The sequence below is a fragment of the Microtus oregoni genome, unplaced genomic scaffold, assembly GCF_018167655.1.
Source record: "Microtus oregoni isolate MIOR12 unplaced genomic scaffold, Mior012 000077F_ref0000221, whole genome shotgun sequence".
NCBI classification, from domain to species: domain Eukaryota; kingdom Metazoa; phylum Chordata; class Mammalia; order Rodentia; family Cricetidae; genus Microtus; species Microtus oregoni.
The window spans coordinates 4,050,272-4,070,939 of record NW_024544029.1 but is presented as its reverse complement, the minus strand read 5'-3'; the positions used below and the strand labels follow the sequence as shown (position 1 = coordinate 4,070,939).

The following is a 20,668-nucleotide window of genomic DNA, read 5'->3' as shown; positions in this document are numbered from 1 at the left end:
ATCTTAGCTCTCGGGAGGCAGAGGCAGGCGGATCTACAGAGCAAGTACAGGACAGCCAAGGCTATACAGAGAAACCCTGTCTCAAAAAAACAAGAAGAAAGGAAGGAAGGAAGGAAGAAAAAAAATGTCATCCTTGTTAGAATTTGAAGACATCTAAGGTTTGTTATCTGTTTTTTTAAGTCTCTTCTTGCAACACATTACTAATGAAGGTACTAAAAAGACACACAGAAATAAGATATGTCTGTGCTAAGGTGTGGATGTGGGGCTTTAGTCATCTGAACGTGTAAGTCAGGGTGGATTACCCAAAGCTAGCTGGAGGTTCTGTTTCAATTTTCTAGGCCAATCTGAATGAAGATGTTTGAGAGATGTGAAGCTGTGCTATGCTTGAGACGTGCACTTGCTGAGGGATTCATGGGGCCTTCCTTTTGCCCCATCTATGTGATTTCATGCAAGTCATTTAACTTGTCTGAATTAGTGACTTTCTAGCTTGTTTTCTCCTTCCCTTCCCATTATGAAAAAGAAATTAACTGGGCTTGTTCTACTGGATCCCAGATTCTTTCTTCTTTCCTTTTGAGAGAGCATTTTGCTGTATTATAATCCAGAGTGGCCTCAAACTTGGAATCTTTCTACCTTCCAAGTTCTGGAATTAAGTTAGTTATCATCATCTTCCTTTTCCTCCTCTTCATCATCCCTCCCTCTCCCCTTTTCCCCTCCTCTTCTTCTTTCCCACCTTAATCTGGATCCTAAAAAATTCTACCCTAGGGCAAGAGGAATATCTCAGTGGTTAAGAGCTCTGGCTTCCAGGGGAGCCAGGTTCCACACAGGTTCACAACCATCAGTAACTCCAGTTCCAGGGCTCTGACACCCTCTTCTGATCTCCACAGGCACTAGGCACACACATGGTACACAGACACACATTCAGGCAAAATACTCATACAAATAAAATAATCTTTAAAAAAAGAAAGAATTCTACCCTCTTAAAAAAAGAAAGGGGAGAATAGCCTGGAGAAATTATGATTAGAAGCTTTATGCTGCATTAAGCATTTAGAGATAGTTGAAAACTAAATCTAAGGTTTAAGCCGTCTGGGGAATCCTGGCAGGCCTAGGTGCTCTGCTCACTGAAGCAGCCTTCCTTGTATGCTCTTTGTTGTGACCATCAAGAAAGCCTGTTGACATCACACAGTCTCTTGACTACTGTGAGGATTCAGGATGACTGTGGACTTGCTAATCTAGTGCTCAGTTTTTTTTTGTTTTTTGGGTTTGTTTTTTTTTTTTGCATTTTTTTCGAGACAGGGTTCCTCTATAGCTTTGGGGCCTGTCCTGGAACTAGCTCTGTAGACCAGGCTGGCTTTGAACTCACAGAGATCTGCCTGCCCCTGCCTCCCAAGTGCTGGGATTAAAGGCACATGCCACTACCACCCAGCTAATGCTCAATCTTTTTAACCATGGTCCTAAAAGTGGGTGTGCATGTGTGGTTATGTTAATTAAGTAGCTCCAAGCTGTTAGACTCTTAACTACCCCAACCCTTTTCTGGGAAAATTCATTATTTGTAACTTCTCTTTCTGCAGTTTCAGTTATAGTCAACTGTATTTAGAAAATAAATGGAAAATTCTATATTTCGAGACAAACGATATTCATAGGAACACATTCACACAGTGTGTGTTTTACTATGTAACTCTAGCTGGCCTAGAACTCACCATGTAGACCAGGATGGCCTCAAACTCACAGAAATAGATCTACCTGCCTCTGCTTCCCAGATTGTTCTGTTTTTATTACTGTTGTTCTAATTTAAATTAAACTTTCTTAGATAATTATGTAAGGAAGTGTGTGTGTGTGTGTGTGTGTGTGTGTGTAATTCAGTCCCACTTGTAGTTTTAGACTGTTGTGATCCAAGGCTCTGAATCAACTCAAGCAGACACAAGAAATTACGAGAAGACAGGGGAGCACAAAAGAAGTGGGAAAGGGAAGGAGACTGATAGACCAGGGCACAGAACAGACCCAGGAACTGAACTACAGCCCTGAATGCCAGTTGAAGCAAGTATTTAAGAATAAAAATCATAAACATTTGTTGCCAAGTTACAGTTTTTCACCAATCAGAATTCAAAGATTAGGGGCTTCTTTGAATGTTCCATCATTATCAACCGATATACAATGTAAGCCTTTCAGTCCAACCAATCAGATTCATTTGTTTTATCTGTTCTTGGGAACAGTCACATGTTTCTAGAGAACTAAAGATGCATAATGACACTGTCTATGGTTTAGGGAGGAGATAGGTCAACTATTGGAAGGTTCCCAGCTCCCCTAGGGCTTGGGAACCCGAATTGTATTTCACCTTACAGGTAAAATGGTATCTGAAGTCAAAATGGCAACACTTACGACAAGGTGCTTTTTGCCTGTTCCCAACAAGACATATACTAGATGCTTTGCAACATATCTCCTTCTTGAGGGGAGCTTCTATGTAGATAAAAGAGCTTTGGTTTAAGCATGTTTGATTTGGTTTGGTTGGTTAGTTTGGCACTAAGGATTGAATAAAAGGCCTTGTCCATGCTATGTAAGGATTTACCACTGAACCTGTTCCAACTCTGGTTCTTGGGCTTTTTTTTTTTAACAGTTTGGTGGATAATGTTGGAGGGAGAGGTAGAGAAAGTGCTTTGTACAGCTGAAAGTATTCCTTGATTGTACTCAGTAAATTTTTGTCATTTTGTTTGTCTGCTAATAAGATTTATAGAAATCTTAAGAGAAATCTTAGGATCACAAAGATTCACTTGCTTAGAAAAATGTCTTAGTATGAAGTAATAGAAAAAGCAGTGGATTAGGAAGAATTGCTAGTTGTAATTTCATTGCAGTTGCTAGCTGTATGATTTTTATACATGAGATTCAGTCTCCGGGGTGGGGCTGGCTCACTCCATTTCTGCTTTGAAGATCTGTGACTCTCTGGGTTACCTATAATTGCTGTTTAATGCAGCGTAGTTTGCGGCAATGTTTGGAATTTATTTTTCACTTTTCTCTCAACAAATCAATAGCCTTTGCCATTTTTCTCCAGTAATGACATCAATGCCACTTCTGTGTAAGCTCCTGTTACATAATATTTAAACTAGATGCTTTATGGTTTATTTATATTTTTGTCTTTTATAGGTTTTTGTATCTTTGCTAAAGTCAGTGATGTGAAAAGACCTGAAATGGGTAAGACTAACTAAAGCAGTCCTTTCGTTCTCTTAGTTACTGACTAGTTAGGCTGGGGAGAAAGAGCGAGTTTCCCAATATTTGCTATGTTTGTGTCTTTGTGCATAGTAATAATATTACAAGATCTTAGTCCTAACTAAATGCTGATTGATAGATAGGTAGATACATAGATACATAGATAGATAGACACACTCAGCATTATTTTCCTTTGGTTAATACATTGCTTACAGAGTCATTTAAGATCATTTTCTTATTCATTGTTTTGAAAAAATAAATGCACACTAGCAGTATTTGTTATGCTTACTATGTATCTACTCTAAGTATTTAATATACGTTAATTCATTTCTATTGTTTCAGTCATCTTAGAAGGATATCTAATAGTGTATACAAAATATACAGGATTGTACCAATAATGTATTTTATCAACAAGGAAAGTGAGATACAGGTTAAGAAACCTGCTTGGGGTCATATACTCCATCTAGCAGAGTTCAATCCCTGTTCTTTAGTACTGTGTTACACTGCCTCCTGTAGGATAAATAATTTGAGGAAGGTAAATATTATGTTTTCTGTTGCTAGTGATATTGAAACTTTGTACTCAGAACATGTCCCCTGTTTTGTTAATTGCATTCTTTCTGTAAAGGAGCTCAGTGTTCAGACAGGAATAGCAGTCAGATTAGGAATAAGTTGGAATGGCTACATCCATGTTTCTTTTAAATTCACCTTAAACCTTTCTTTACTTCCTACATTTTTTAAAATATTTATTTATTATGTGTACAATATTCTGTCTGCATGTCTGCCCACAGGCCAGAAGAGGGCACCAGATCTCATTACAGATGGTTGTGAGCCACCATGTGGTTGCTGGGAATTGAACTCAGGACCTTTGGAAGAGCTGGCAATGCTCTTAACTGCTGAGCCATCTCTCCAGCCCTACTTCCTACATTTTCGTTTCCACCTCCACCACCACCACCCTCACCCTGCACTCTTCTTCTTTCTCATAGTTTACCCCCTCCTCCTTATTTGTTTCTATTTTCTCATTGCTGTTATCAGTGTAAGTCAGAGTTCTCATAGCTCTCATTTGTTCCCATGTCAGCCCTTTTATGGTAAAAATGTCTCTAAAGTAAGATTCTGCCATAGTACTGTAGCCGTTGAGATGATACTTAGATACTTACTAAGAGTCATACAAATAAATTCTACTTTTTTACAGAAAAAATCAAGTGGATTAAGAAGTTTTTATTGGCTGGTATGTTGTGGGAGGGCACATGCACATGTTTGTGTAGGTATGCTTGTCCATGGGAATGCATGTACAGGCCCAAAGAGGATTTTGAGTATCCTGTCTGCCTTATTCCTTTAAGACAGGGACTTTCACTGAATTGGAAGCTTACTGTTTTTGTTAGGTTAACTGCTGGTCAGTAAGCTTTTAGAACCTGCCTGTTTCTACCACACATTGCTGGGGTCACAGGTAAACACCGCCTTGCTTGGTTTTTTACATGGGTGCTGGAGATTCAGTGTGAGGTTCTCACACTTGTACAGCAAACATTTCTGCCTGCCTACTGAGCCATCTTCCCAGCTCCTGGCTTCAATTTTAAAGCACCTTTTTGAGTTAAGACAACAAATGAACCGCTGTGAACGGAGGTTTTGAATGGTGATGAACACTCACTTCTTCCCTTTCTAAGTGATAGGGCTTGCTATGCCATCCATGCTGATCCCAAACTCAGGGTCTGCTGGTCTGTCTTTGCTTTGCAAGTACCTACAACTTGTAGAGCATGGCTCTGCCCAGTATCCTATTTTTTTAAATTTTAAATTTATTTATTTGTTTTTTAAGAGTTATTTATTGTGTATACAATGTTCCTACTGCTTGTATACCTCCATGCCAGAGAGGGCACCAGATCTTATTACAGGTGGTTGAGAGCCACCATGTGGTTGCTGGGAATTGAACTCAGGACCTCAGGAAGAGCAGTCAGTGCTCCTAACTTCTGAACCATCTCTCCAGCCCAATATTAAATCTATTATACTTAAAACATTAGAAGTTTTCTTTGGGGGAAATTTCATTATTTTAAGAACTATTAATCAGACTGTTTTTAGTCTTGTGTAGGTTTTGAGCTACTTGTTAGATGGTATCAGTCAATTCTAAACTGGCCAGTGTCTTCACATGTTAAAGAGGGTTTTATTTGACTATATAATTCTTTGAGAATCATTTTTATTAGGTGAAAAGATTGACTCATAGGAAAGTATGTTTGAAGGATTGTGTTACTTGATCTAATCTGAACTCTTTCCCTAGACGACACTGCCGACGGGGTGAAGATGGATGCTGGAGAAGTAACTTTAGTGAACCACAACTCCACCTTCAAAACCCATCTCCTGCCACAGTCACATTTTCCCAAGGACCAGCTTTCACTTTCTGACCAGCAGGTTAGGAATCATTTTTTCCTTTACTAAACTAATAGTTTTGTTCATTATAAGTAGTCATCTGATACAGTGTGAATGCCACACTAAAAAATCCAAGCATGTGAGCTTTTTAGAATAATTTTAGTGTTTGGATTTCTGCTTGGTTTAAGATTAAAAAAAAAAAAGTTAAGACAAAACAGATGACATGTGAATTAAGAACAGTATTTTTAGAAAGCTCTTCATTGTTCCTCAGGATATTAAACTATTGACACATAGATCTTTCTTCTTTTAAACTAAGTCTTAAAATTACTAAGCATTAGCTAAGGGGCGATACACAGCCATTATGAGGAGCTTTGGCTGTGATATAATTCACAGTGTTTCAAGGTCTGGCCCAGAACGCAGCATGTGCATTGCCAGGGACCTGGTGAAAATACAGAATCTGAACATCTCCCGCTGGAACAGAAGCTGTATTGTAAAAGCATCCCTAGCTGACTTATATGCATACTAAAATAACAGGAACACTATTGAAACAGTAGTTTTAGGCCAGGGATGGCTCAGCAGATAGAGAAACTTTCTGCCAAGCCCGATTACCCTAGTTTGATTCCTTCAAGTTATCCTCTGACCTTGTCACTTATGCCATGGGATGTGCAATAAATAACTGTAATTTTTAAAATTAAAACAAAGAAAATAGTCTTGCTCAGTAGGAAAGCCTGTGGAAATTTGAATGAGATGATTTGTTGCTGTGTGAATCTGCTTATGTGTAGTAGATTAGGCACTGGTCCCCCATAGTCATGTGAGTGTTGCATATATTCTTACATCTTGTACTTGAAGAGGTGGTCTGTAAAGTGTCCAAAAGAATCAAAACCAAGTTGATACTCTCAGCTTCTGTGACTTGTTATAACTTAGTTTCTGATAGAATACAGTAAATGCAGATATACCATCCAGTGATCATCCTTTAAGCTGTAGAGCAAATAGTTACGTCCCATCTTCCCCTGAAATCTGAGTAAATTTCACCAAATTGTCTTCTTCTTGTTAGTATACAGCTTATTTATAATATAATAAATATATACATAGTATATTGAGTTGCAAAGTATATCATAGTCCTGTTTAATGATGTTTTCCTTAGTATAGACTTTTATTCTCTTTTATTGTCAAAATTATGATTTGAGAAAGCAATCTTGTGTTTTAGATCCTGCCTTCTAGGCAGGGGACTTTGGACCGACCTTCCTCATGTTCTACAAGAAGTGCAGCTTATAATCCAGATTACTATTCAGGTATGGCCCATTGCTTGTATTCAGCTCACTGCACACCCTTCACGTTTCTTCATAGAAATATCTGTGTTTACCATCTCTAAAGGTGAAGGCATGATCAGGTATAATTGGGATGTGACTTGGTGGTAGAGCACTTACCTATTGTGCTCAGAGCCCTGAGTTTCCTTCCCAACACTGTCAAAAATAAGAAGTGAAAGCATTTTCCAAAGCAACATGGCATTTTTCCATTACAGCATCATTTTAGTTATAGTTATTTATGTGTATGGTTTTGGTTGCTATAATAGTTTGAATTTAATGTCAACCAAATACTAATTTTTGAGTGGGAAAGTTTTTTGAATTTTCTCCTCTTTGTCTCTTTCATTATAGAAAGTAAAATGGCTTTGTTTTTTGTTTTGTTTTATTTTATTTTTTACTATGTATATGTGATACAAAGGGTATTTGTTTCGTATTGATTTAAGCCACATGGCTAACTTATTTCTATTCTTGAAACAATTAAACCTGAAAATTGATTTCTGTCCAGGTTTGTTCCTCCGTCAGGGCAGGACATGTTAGCTACATGTCTGCCTAGCGCCTGCCACAGCCATGTGCTTGTGTATTCAAGGACTTTCTTTCTGCTCAACCTGGGATCCAGAGTAGAAGCTAGCATCCGCTAAGTGACTCCTATCCCTGGCCGGCGTCCTTGTCTGCCTCTGACCTGATAACTAAGACTGCCCGTCCGTCTCTGGGCACTGTGACTCTGCAACATTACAGTGGTCTTCCCAGGTCTTTTCGCTCTGTCACTTCAAATCCCATTAGACCACAAGTATGGGAATAGTAGGAATACCGTAGAGCCTGCCTACATGAGAGGGTTTTTTTTTTTTGTAAAGATAAGCTTATTATAAATTTGCACATAATAATAATTATTATTATTTGGCTTCCTCAGGATTCTTTGTCAGCAAGATGAGATCTCCTCCCCTAAAAAGACGTTAGTATGATGTTCTTTTAGACTTATATTATATTTAAGTGTGTGTTATTTAGGTGGGTGGTACTATATGTTGGGCACTAGCTTTCTCCTTGGGATGGGCAGTGGCCTTTACATAGTATGTGTGAATAATTTCAATTGTAAAAAGACTCTGAAAGTAACTCCTTTGCCATTATTAAAAAGGGCTTTTTTTGTGAAGAAAAATGTGGTGTGATAAATAGTTCATTATTAATCCTACAGAAAAAAAACATTTGAGTAGTTAATAAAATCAGATCATTAATATTTCCATTTGAATCATGCTGTGTTTGCTTGTAATTTCATATGCCAGTTTTCCTTTAGATAGAAGCTTTCTATTGGGTTGAAAATAATAAATAGTTGTATAGAAAATTAGACTTAAACCCCTTGACTAAAACCAAATTTTATTTAACTCCACTCTCTTTGGCCTCTTTTGATTTATCTCTGCATATATTCGTGGTACACATTATATGATTTGACACATAAAAATCTTTATAACACAAAGTTTGTATTTTTTTGTTCTCTATATGTTCACATATTCTTGCCCATATTTATTGTTTTTATTAATTTTTAATCTGAGCATTGCTGTGCACAATCATAATCCCCTATGTGTAGTTTCAAACTCCAAAAACTCTAAAAAACATTTTTTTTTTAGATTTGACATTAAAACCTACATGAATTAGTATGAATTCTCTGTTTTGACTTCACTGATTCCTATTAAAAAGTACATACCCATTTTTGCTGCCTGTACCAATATTTGTTTATAGAGGGCTGCTCCAACTTACACTGACAAGTGTTATGTAGAATAACAGGTTATTTTGCCAAAATTCCAAGTCTATAATTCTGAAGTACAATTGTCCCTCAAGGTTTTATGATTTGGGATGAATGCCCAGTGCCTTAATTTGTGTCATTATTTTTCCTGCATCTTAAGTCCACTACACCTCTGCTATTGTTAATTATTATTAATAACATCACTTAAAAGCATTCATATAGTGATATATTATTTGTGTTTTTATAAATAAAGCTTGCCTGAAGGTCAGTGCAAAGCAGCCACACTAGTCAGCCATACAGGCCAGGCAGTGGTGGTGATGCACACCTTTAATTCCAGCACTAGAGAGACATAAGGCAGGATGAGACAGGAACTTGTTTTTTCAGTCTGAAGATTTCATAGAGGTAAGAGCTCTCTAGTGGTTTGGCTGCTTTGCTTTTCTGAACTTCAGGTAGAACCTTAATATCTGCCTCTGGATTTTTATTATTTGTGCAATATATAGTTTTTTTCTTAAATTTTAGATGTACCTTAATACTGACAAAGATATACCAGAGATTACCCCAGATCCTCTTTTTCTTGACTGTGGCAATATTTGACCAGATTCCTGGCTTTCTACTTAGCAGGCACAAATTGTTGAGAATTATTACATTTTTCCTGTGTTTATCATCATTCTACAAGTTGATCCCCATACCAAAAATCTTTCAATAACATTTATTTCTCATTTGAATTTATGACCTTTTTAAGAAAATAAAAGTATTTTTAAAATACTCTTTTGTATTTGTACATGAGAGAAAAATAACTGAATAATTAAGTCGTGCTGAAGAAGGAATACTGAGCTTTCTGTTATGCTCATTCTCCATGTGCTATCTACAGCCTGAAACGATCTGTTCGTCTATCAGGTTTCACTTAGTTCACAATCTTCTGGCATGCCACAGACCTTACAATCGGAATTTTACATCTAACACACATACCCAAGGCCCTAAGTAGCAAACAGAAACAAAGCTCTTTTTTTACCAGGTACTTTAAAACCTTTTTCCTTTGCCATGCCCATTCCGATTCATTACAAACCCTGCACACCTTTTTCTGTTCTATCTGCCTTTGAATCCACCTTGCTGATGGGATGAAGTGTGGGTCCAGGTACCTGCTGTAGCCTTCTCATCTAGTGCTGCTGTGTTCGTCTGTTCTGCCATGCTCTATCTTCTACCAAGGTGAAAATACAAATGGGAAAGCCCACATTGTAGAATCTGAAGCTGACTATTTATTGTTCTGTCGGACCTGTCTCTGGATAAAGCCTTTCAGAAAGTCTACTCAGATTATTAACAAGAGTGACTTTCCTGAGTTGTTTAGAAAACATAAATGCACACTTTGACTTTTTTTAATAGCCAGTCTTATGAAGAGCACACTGGAAAAATTTTAAAGTATTTTTAATCCAAAAGAGCATCAACAACAACCAAAAAAATAGGTTGAGACAAAAAGAATTTTCTATTGCTTTAAATTTATCAGTATCTTCAGAAAATGTTCATTATGTAACTAAGGTAACATGTAGTAGTAGGTTTTGTTAGCAGGAAAAATAAAGGGTTACTTTCACAATGAACGATTATCTGACAGGTTCTTTCTTTGTCTTTTCTTTTTTTGTTTTTCTTTTTTCATTTTTTGAGTTATAGAGAGACGTTTATTATAGATTTCATAAGTAAGAGCTTGAGGAGAGGTCAGCAATGAACCTCTGAGCAGTGGGACACTCTTGTGTTTTTATTTTTTATTTTTTTAGTTTTTCTGTAGCTTTGGAGCCTGTCCCGGCACTAGCTCTTGTAGACCAGGCTGGCCTCGAACTCACAGAGATCTGCTTGCCTCTGCCTCCCGAGTGCTGGGATTAAAGGCGTGCGCCACCACTGCCCGGCCACTCTTGTGTTTTTAATTCAACTTATTATGTTCATAAACATAGTGCCCATTTCTGCAGAAAACTTGCAGAGAAAAACACTGAGTCGTTTTATTAGAACATAACCACAATTACATTTTCATTGTACTCTGGTTTTGTATGCATATATGAGCACATGATAAATTTTCTTGTCTCTGGCTTTATAGCTCTAATTTCTTAGTGATGACAAAATAAATGCAGGTTAAATGTTTCTTAAAAAAAAAAAAAAAAAAGATTTGCAGTCTGTTATCAGTCCCTTGTCCTCACCAGTGATTAGAGGATTCTTTAGTGATGCCATTAGCTGGGGCTAGACCCCTGCCTGAGCCCATGCTTTCCCCTTCCAGTGAGTACTCTAGGGAAGGCTATTCTGACTTATCCTAGATCTCAAATTTCATGTCTATCAAGAAGATTTATATTTTTTAACTTATTTCTTCCTCAAGACATCTTTGGTTAGATCATTTAGCAAGAAGTGCGAAAGATGATTATTCCTACTGTTACTGTTTTGCATTTAGCAAGCATTGTTTCTGGGTTTCTTGCTACAACTCAAATCTGTCCTTAGAGTAACAGTAGTCATATGTTAAGTCCACTTGTTTATTACGGAGGAGGAAAGTTCTGATTCATTTTGAAAATCAATTTACTTACTTTAATTGTAAGCCTAAGTGACTGCATTGACTGGTGAATCATTTGATACTAATAGCACCATGAATTGCTTTTTCTCCTCCTTGCCCTGTTTGCCCCAAATCCTATTTTCATAGTTTCCTTAAGTAGCCTCTTTTTTAAGGCTGTTTTATTGGGCTAGAGTATTAAAAGCAGACAAACGTGTGTGTGCTTGTGCACATGTGTTGAGACAGTCTCACTGTGGCTAAAGCTGGCCTTAAATTCGTGATTGTCCTGCCTCAGCTTCTCACATCCTGGGATTACAGGTGTGTATCACCATACCCGCCCTAAATACTTTAAATAATGTAAGTGTGTACTGTTGTACAGAGTTCTCTGTTAATGTCCTTTCAGAATGTCATTAGTATAAGACAAGAATTCTGATGAGAGAGAATTATTGTTCTTAGTTTTCCACTGATGCTCCTTAGAATTCCGTAGCATAATGTCTGGAGTTATTTTATCAGAACTGTTTTAATTTATCTGGTTCTCCTGACAGAGAGAGGAAGGCATAGATGTTATTCTGCTTCTAACTAAAACTTCAAGAGGTTTTTATCATTCTAGTTTATAATCCAGAATTCATAAAGTTAAAATAATAAATTTTTAGTCTGATTGCAGTAGCAAGGATTGGAGTATTGATGATATATATGATAACTGTGGCTTTAGAAAAGCCTCTAAAGATTGTCCTGGAACCAGAGGTATAAATAGTAATCATTCCTGCCATAAGCCAACCAGTATAAGCAGCATTTAGATCTGTACTCTGTGAGATTCCCTGAGTCTGGGACATGATAACCATACAGAAGAAGTGACACCGGCTGCTTAGTAAGCGATAACTGTTGTTCATTTGAATTACGATCTCCTTGGCCCTCCACTTGCTTTCTTACTGGTCTGGCCTACCTTCTTTCAGGCCCAGGCCTGGGAGTGCTTGCAAGATATAGTTGGGGTAAAATGTTGACTTTTGGTGGACACCACGGAGTCACATTGATGCAGATAAGGCACATGGCTGTGGCAGGATTCAGCTCCTCATCAATTTTCAGGTTAGTATGGCTGAATCAATTATAGTTTGTAGAAGTTCCCTTACTGCAGATTATTGGCAGTTGAGACTGGGATCTTTGTCCATGAGAGACATGGTGATCTGCTGCGTTAATGTGGAATGCAATGATGGATGGAACATGGTTGCAATCATGAAAGACCTAGATCTAGTTATTTGTTCAACTTATTCAGATTTTATTTTATTTTAGATAACCCCTCCTCAGACAGTTTCCTTGGCTCAGATGACACAGGAACCTTTGGTCAAAGTGCAAATGGACAGTGGAGAAACTCCACTCCGGCATCAGTCTCAACATTACAAAAATCCAGAAATAGCCGAAGTCTTTACCTCGAAACCCGGAAGACCTCAAGGTTAGGTTTTTTTTTGTTTACCTACTTCTCAAACCTTTCTTCAGATATAAGGGAAAGGCTATAAGATAGATGTGCATTGGAATTCTCAATGAGTAATACTATTTTAGGTCTTTACACCATAATGAGATACACAAATCTATATCTCCTTCGTGTTGAATTTGGATAATAATCAACTATTGTAAATTTTTTAAAAGGGACACCATTGAAGGAAGTCCTGGTGGGTGTAAATGTTTCAGACTCTTTGGGATAGTGTTCAAATAGTCTGCTAAATTTTAAAATGGAAATTAAATGAGTCTCTGAAATTTGAGTGGCAGAGTCTACAGCATTTCACGTGAGCTGACTTGAATCTGCTCCACGTCTGAACTAGTTAGAGCCAAGTATCTTGTAACTCTTAGGAAGGAGAGGTCATAGAGAACCTTACACCTGTTCCCTTTCCAAGGTTATACTGGTCATTAAAGACAGGTACTTCAGATATTTTATCATTATTATTTGGTTTTGTTTTTCAAGACAAGGTTTCTCTGTGTAGCCCAGGTTGTCCTGGAACTCGCTCTGTAGACCATGCTGGGCTCAAACTCACAGAGATCTGCCTGCCTCTGCATCCTGAGTGCTGACTGGGATTAAAAGCATGTGCCGTCACGCCCGGCTTATTTTTAAATTTTGACAGTATTGGGAAATCATACCCAGGGAATTGTGTACACTAGCAAGTTCTCTACCACTGAACTATATTCCCAGCCCATCAGTATATTTATTTTGTTTGTTGGAGATGAAATCTAATGTAGCCCAATCTGGACTCAAAACTCAGTATGTGGGCAAGCATGACATTGAGTTTCTGATCCTTCTGCCTCTAACACCTAGGTCCAGAGATTACAGATTTTCCAGGCTCCCAGCCCATGCATTAATAAAGTTTTTCTTCTTCTAACTTTTTAACTTCTCTGTATATATCTGAGGAATGTGAAGTCATTTAGCTTCCTGGTTAACTGAGCTTCATGATTGATTGAAACCAACAGAATGGCTTTTATTTTCCTGGAGATTATCAGCACATGGATTCTGGGAATATATGTTATGACTCTTAGGGGTAATTTTCACCAGTTTTTAATTTTTTAATCATATACAATTTAGTACATTCATGCTGTAAAAATTAAAGTGTTGACAAAAAAGGGAAAACTTGAGCTCCCCACAAGCTCCTCCTCCCATTGATCTTTCCTCCTAAGCCTCTTCCTGTCTCTGCCTGTCCCGTAGGTACACATAGTGCACTTATGTACACTATGCAATGCATGGTCTTAGTCCTCAATAAAAGTTCATGTATTATTTAACAAGTTGCTTTTTAAAAATTGATAACATCGTATTGTTATTTTTAATGATGTTATAGAAAAAATACATATGCTTTTTAAAAAATTTAAAAATACAAATCAGCAAAAATAAAAATAAAACATCACATTTCTACCAGAGGACAACACTTGTAAAAATCTTTTCTTTCAGATATCTTTGTTATCTTTAGATCTTTTCTCAAAGATTAGTTCATGTTGTGCATACTCTTTTTTTTTAAAGTATTAATTTATTGTTAGTATGTGATATGTATATGAGTTTGGCATCCATGTGGAGATTAGAGGACAATTTGGTGAAGCTGATACTTCCACTTATACTTGGGTTCCAGGGATCCTTAGGTTATCAGGTTCATACAACAAGTACCTTTACTGTTTAAACCGTTTCATCAGCCCCATGCTGTGCATACTCTTCTGTCCCCTGCTTTTTTAGTATCATTTATGTCTCGTTTATCCAAACCAATGTCCTATGCAGTATCACACTTACCCGTTGTCTCCCTTAATTCTCTTGTAGTCTAGAATGGCTGGGGTCAGGAGCCAAGGGATAGGTTGTTGGTGTTTTAATAATGGCATGACTTTTTCCTGTGTAGCTGCCCTTTGGTTTTGATAGGTCTTCATGGTATCACAGTTTTATTGTCCATTCCCTGTGCTTTTTGTAAGTTAATTTTTTTGACTCAAAGAAATAATGATACTGCGTTATCCCACACTAGAAAACAGATGCTGTCTTGTGCCAGTTTTTCTGTCGTTAGTGATGGTAAATTGACAATCTGGTCCCTGCTTATACACTTAGAATTTGTATGATTTGAATATAACCTGAATGTGGTTACTTGGCATTATGTAAGTGAACAATTTCATTTTATCTAATCCTTTAGTAATTATTAATATCAATCGGAAATTCTTACCTATTGATATTTAGAATTAATGAAACTTTTTATTGTTGTTTCTTCTTATTAGTTGGCACTGTTTTTTTTCATAAGTTAAGGTTTGATTTCTCTGAAATACATTGTCTATTATGGGAAAGGTAGTATAAATGAATAGTTCTTTTTTAAATTCCAGTTTTCAAAGTAAGTTTAAAAAATGACTACTTCATACAGTTTAAATGAATTTAAATTATTATGTTGAATTAAATATTTTTAAAAATTCCCCTTAAGTGTTCTTTGTTCTTTTTATTGTCCTGTTTGGTTTGGTGCTACTAGGCAAAGTCTGTACTGAGCTGCATCCCAGCCCCTTTTATTGCTTGAGTCAGTCTCCTAAGTCACCAGGCTGGCCTTGAACTTGTAATTCTTCTGCTGTTGCTTCCTGAATAGCTAGCTGGACATAGAGGCCTGGGACACCAAGCCCATCCTTGTTATTTTGTTAGTGCTAATATTGTGACAGCATTGGTTTTGTGACCCAGAGTAGCTGGGAAGTGGGGTACTTGCTTGTTTGCATTTTAGTGATGTGGTTTCCCTGCCACATTCCCCTTCGAACTTGCTTCTGACTCTGGTAGACGCAACCTTATTAAATATGGTAGGATACTTGTTTACTGGCACTGCAAGGTATCTTCATACCTTTTTTTGTTTGGTTATTTTAATGTTGAAAAAAACACACTTGAGGAAGCTTAGATACAAAAGACATTGTAGAAAACCAATTTGCCTTTCCCAGACACTTGCACTGCTACTGCTTTCTTGTTAACTGTGTCCTCCCAGCCTAAGAGCATAAGCCTGAGCTGAAATCTGAGTCCTTTGTTCTTCCTCTGTATTAACTTAAAAATCCATAGGTTTTGAAAAGTTAGAGAGTATATTTGCTTTTTGGTGTTCTTTAGCTTCAGACCATATAATTAGTTTAGTTTACTGAATCTAGCTTAGTCAGCTATTCAACTGTTTGAGTTCTTAAAGGGGAATGAAATATAAGAAAAATTCATTTTGGTCAGAGTAAGTACACTAGGTAATGGCAGATAGAAAGAATCATTTAAGGAGGGAAAGCTTTAAACTAGTAAGGTTTTGAGTTCACAAAGGTAGTTTTTTATGTCAGTGGGAAAACCACTAGGAAGGGCTCAGATAGTAAGAATCCATAGTATGCTGTATAACTGGTAGGTCACAGAGTGTGCCAAACAGCCTGTAGATCACAGAGTGTGCTGTATAGCTTGGAAAAAAACATCTTTTGGTTGCTTTTCTTGATGGAGGAGAGGAAGGAGGAAATTAAAATTCACTGTAAAAGTTCAGTTGTGAGACCTCAGCTTGATTCATCCTTACATGTTTAAAGTATCTCCAAACTGCTTTAGGGACAAGACTGTGGAATAGAAATGAAGTATGGTAGGAAAAAAAAAAATGTGTATGTGGTTAGTGTGCCTCCACTCTAGGTTTTCCAACAAAGACTAATCTGCTTTGTTCTCCCTCATGCTATATTGCTTGCTATTTGGTTCATTCTAGATTGTGGATCCAAGAAAAAGTTTTAATTATTTGATAAATGTATGATTTAGCAATCTCTCTCTCTTTTTTGGTTTTTAGAAACAGGGTTTTGCTGTAGTTTTAGAGCCTGTCCTGGAACTAGCTCTTGTAGACCAGGCTGGCCTCGAACTCACAGAGATCCGCCTGCCTCTGCCTCTCGAGTGCTGGGATTAAAGCTGTGTGCCACCACCCAGCTGATTTAGCAATCTTAAGATCTTTTAAGAGACAGAACCTCTTATTTAACCTCGTGTGTTATATTTTACATATTTCTCACAAATGTGCATCTGTCATTCTAGCTGTTTTTATTATTATTTCTTAAAATTGGAAATAATCACTAAGTTTTTCTTTTCTTACAAACTTTTTTTTTTTTTAGTGGGTTATCAAACACCTTTACAGGAAAGTCAAATCATCACTGCCATGTATCTGCATATGAAAAGTCATTTCCTATTAAGCCTGTCCCAAGTCCATCCTGGAGTGGTTCATGTCGTCGAAGTATTTTAAGCCCTAAGAAAATTCAGAGGCGACATTTCAGCACAGCTGAAGAGGTAAGGAAAAGCTGCAGCCATTGATGAGAAGAGCAGCTAGGGCCCTTCTTGCAATGAGCCATTTGTTGCTCTCACCCATACACATATGAACCATTGTACTTACCTAATCCTCTTTATGCCTTTTCTCCCATAATTACTGTTGGAAATTTTGCCTTAAGTCCTAAAATGTTGGAAGAGCTTTATTTTCCTACAGTCTTCTGTCCCCATTGTTTCATAGCCTTTCAGAACTATTGTTTTCTTCAGTGAATCTGTAAACTTAGCTCAACTGGTTTGATCAGTAGATATTTGATCAGCAGATATCTACTCTTCTTACTAGGAACAGTTTTCTTCAATTTAAAAACAAAATATACAATAAAAAGAAATTAGTTTTTAAAAAGCTAGTTAGGGGTGAGGGAGGTAGCTTACTCATCGAAGTGATTTCCATCAATATCAGGACTTAAGTTCAGTTCCCAGCCCTCACATAAAAAGCTAGACATGGTGGTACATGTGGGGAGCCAGAGATGGGCAGGTGCCTTCCAGACTAGTGAAAGACATGTCTCAAAAACAAGACACAGCTTCTTGAACAACACCGGAGTTAACTATGGCTTCTGTGTGTATGTTTGCACATGCTCTCGTGTGTATGCATACATATGAACACAGAGAGAGAGAGAGATTACTTTTTAAACTCAGTTAAATTTATTTACCTCTTGTCATTATGAGCAGGGTCTTGGAGGTCATAGACTTTCTCAAAAGAAAGCTTTTCTATTGACACTTGAGTTGTCCTTTCCACACAGTATCCTAAAGGGTGAGACTGACTGTAATATAACCTATAACTGGCATAGCAAAAGGTATGTGTATTACGTATTTATTTTGTATCTTACTGGTTTTAACTGTTTCTATAGAGATACAAATGAATAATGATGACCTTATATTTGTACAGTAGTGTTTTAGTGTGCTTTCCATATATTAGTATATTAAATAAATGATTGAGTTCTTTTAGTCCAGTGAACTAGGTAAGGGTGAGTTTGTATTCATATCTTAGGGGTTTGGAAAGAAAAGTCAGCTGGCTGTTAACAGTATAGCAGGTCTCAGTGCAGGTCTTCTGAAGTGTTTTTGCTGTGCTTCCTTTACACACATGGTGATACGGTTCCTGCCTAGCATTGCTAGATAATTATGGAGTTTGTTAATTGAAGATGGATGACTATTTGAAAGTGACAAATGTTCAGTAAGAATGTGCTCTCCGGAGTTTTAAGTTTGTATTGTATCCAAGAAGAATGACAGAATAATATTTAATAGAGCAAAGACTATGCAAGAAACTGGAACATTTGCCATTGGTAATGGAGCTAAGCGACAAGCGTAAAAGGGAGATTAATTTTGAGGGCAGTGGAGGGTTGCTATGGAAACTGAGCCCAGAGCCTTGTTCATGGTTACTACTCAACTGACTTCTCAACACAAATAATTTATACATCATCTTTTGCATTATTGAATTTTGTACCAAGTGTGTTTTGATATACACATAAGTAGTTTTCCTTTTTGTTTTTGTTTTATTGAGAAGGTTTCACTCAGTAGCCCAGGCTGGCCTTCAACTCACTGTATAGTCCAAGCTGGCTTCAAATTCTTGGTTCTCGTGCTTCAGCCTCCCAAGTGTTGGGATTACAGGTGTGAGCCACCTTCCCTAGGGTAATTTCTCCTTAATTTCTGGACTTGAAGAGTTTGTGTTTATTCTAGAATGAGCTATAGAAAGGCTGTCTGGGAAAGGAGAAGCAGCAGCATAGCAGCTAAGTAGAGCCTCCTAGAGGAACCCCAGGCTCTGGAAGTTATCTGTCAGCCTGTCACTCACCTCCCATCTCTTCCTAACTTCTTGCTTCCTGTCACCTCCACTGCCATCCCAAGAACTTGGGCTAAGCAAGTACATTTTTTCTTCTAGCCACAGACTGGGTGAGTGGAGAGTGGAGCTGGAGATCCCCTTCTGTTTGCAGCACAGGGAGATGGATGAGGGTTGAACCCCAGCTATGGAATGAGGTGTAGGAAATTTTGGATCAAAGGATTTTTGGTTTGTTTTCTCCAGTTAAACCACTTGTAGTTGAGAATAACCCATACAAGTATGATGAAATATTAGAACAAACATTATTAGCAAATGTTCAACAAATTGTTTATTTAATTATTACTATTACTGGTAATGCAGACATAATACTTTCTCCTCACTAGAACTAGAGATTTTGTTTTGTGGGGTTTTTTTGTTTTGTTTTGTTTTTTTGAGACAGGGTCTCCTATATAGCTCTGCTGTCATAGAACTCATTATGTAGACCAGGCTGTCCTCAAAATCACTGAGATCCACCTGCCTTTGCCTCCCAAGTGCCGGGATTAAAGATGCACCACCATGCCTGGCTGGAACTAGAGAACTTTTTTTGAGAATTTACAAAATGTAAAAAAAAAAAAAAACATAGAAATGTTGACATCTACAAGAAGAATTTTTGCTTTGCTTAGGGTAAGGAAGGAAGATGGTGTATTAATATCTAGTTAAGAATTGAGATTTGTCTTTGAACTTCTGGAATGTACTGCTATGCCCAAAATTGATGGTTAAGTTATCACCACTGCTATGGTCAGTTTTAAAACAGGGCCAAAACGGGGATTTTAAAATGGCTAAAAATGTACAAGTAGTAACTGTACAGCTATCGATTCAGAGTGTTGTCTAGCATCATTCAAATGATTTTAACCTCAGCCACATGGTACCACTGTGTTAGCTGCACAAATGTAGAGCACTCTGAGCTATTGTAGGCCTATGCTGTACTGTAATAGAGAACGTAAGTGTTTGAAAGGAGAAAATGGTGTGGCAATAAAAAGTTTAAGTAGTAGAAATGTAAGTCAAGGACCATGAGATGGCTCAGCAGATAAAAGTGCCTGCCAGCAAGCCTGACAACCTGAGTGCTGTCCCTCCACACGTAATAAATAAATGTGGAGGGATGGTTTGAAAACCACAAGTCTTGTGCTCGCTTCGGCAGCACATATACTAAAATTGGAACGCTACAGAGAAGATTAGCATGGCCCCTGCGCAAGGATAACACACAAATTTGTGAACCGTTCCATATAAAAAAAAAAGAAAACCACAAGTCTTTCTTTGTAGTTAGGTACTGAGCTGAGATAGTCCCTGAGCTGCATTCTGTGGCTGGAGCATTGTGTTCTGGAGGGAGGGTGCCCCCACTCTCTTCCTTGTGGGATGCTGTAGTAGTAGTTTCACTAAAAACCAAACATTTTGGATTTAGCAGAAACATTTTTAACCATTTTGCTTCCGATTCATTTATATGTAAAGCTATTACATTATGCAAAATGGAATGGAGAGACTATGAAGATTCTAAATTATAGTAATTTATAATAGGTTATTAGCTTGCTGAAATTAATTTTGTGTTCTCATGTTTTTACAGTCTTACATCTCAGTTTCATACTGTACTCCTATAGAACTGCCACCAAATGCAGGATTTACTCACTTGTTGTTAATAGACTCCACTCCATGTGAGTGTGGGTGAACGTATGTGGACTTTATTCACCAGTGCAATTGTCACCTTCAGAAAATCTCTTAACCACTGTGAACTGTGTTCTTTTTAGAAGCTGCATACCATTAATTGTCCCAAGCAACATTTTCTTGTTGGCCAAGCTGCTTGAAACCTAAGTAAACCTTTTTAAAGATGTATATCTTTTAGTCTTCTTAAATCCTTCCTATATGAGAGTCTCTGATCTATGTTAGTATATATTCATTGTGGCACATGCATGTATGTATTTGATCATATAAGCTCCCAGTTACCCTCTCTTCCCAGGCCCTTCTCTTTGTCGTATTAGTTCTTTGC

General features: G+C 37.5%; 1 protein-coding gene and 1 non-coding gene across 7 annotated transcripts in view; both read left to right on the top strand.

The window, feature by feature from the left end:
* The window catches only part of Senp1 (SUMO specific peptidase 1), a 58,730-nt gene that overhangs the window by 2,183 nt on the left and 35,879 nt on the right, over positions 1–20,668 (top strand). For 2 of the 6 annotated variants that reach the window (XM_041642743.1, XM_041642739.1), the window contains exons 2-8: positions 3,136–3,183; positions 4,388–4,423; positions 5,462–5,592; positions 6,758–6,842; positions 7,762–7,803; positions 12,392–12,551; positions 16,676–16,847. In XM_041642743.1, coding sequence (XP_041498677.1) covers positions 3,180–3,183; positions 4,388–4,423; positions 5,462–5,592; positions 6,758–6,842; positions 7,762–7,803; positions 12,392–12,551; positions 16,676–16,847 — 630 coding nt within the window. In that variant the 5' untranslated portion in view covers positions 3,136–3,179. The remainder of the gene's footprint in view (positions 1–3,135; positions 3,184–4,387; positions 4,424–5,461; positions 5,593–6,757; positions 6,843–7,761; positions 7,804–12,391; positions 12,552–16,675; positions 16,848–20,668) is intronic. The other 4 variants (XM_041642744.1, XM_041642740.1, XM_041642741.1 and 1 more) reach the window with 3 other exon arrangements.
* On the top strand, positions 19,813–19,919 carry LOC121441531. The gene has a single exon (XR_005973471.1). It is a non-coding gene; the product is annotated as a U6 spliceosomal RNA (small nuclear RNA).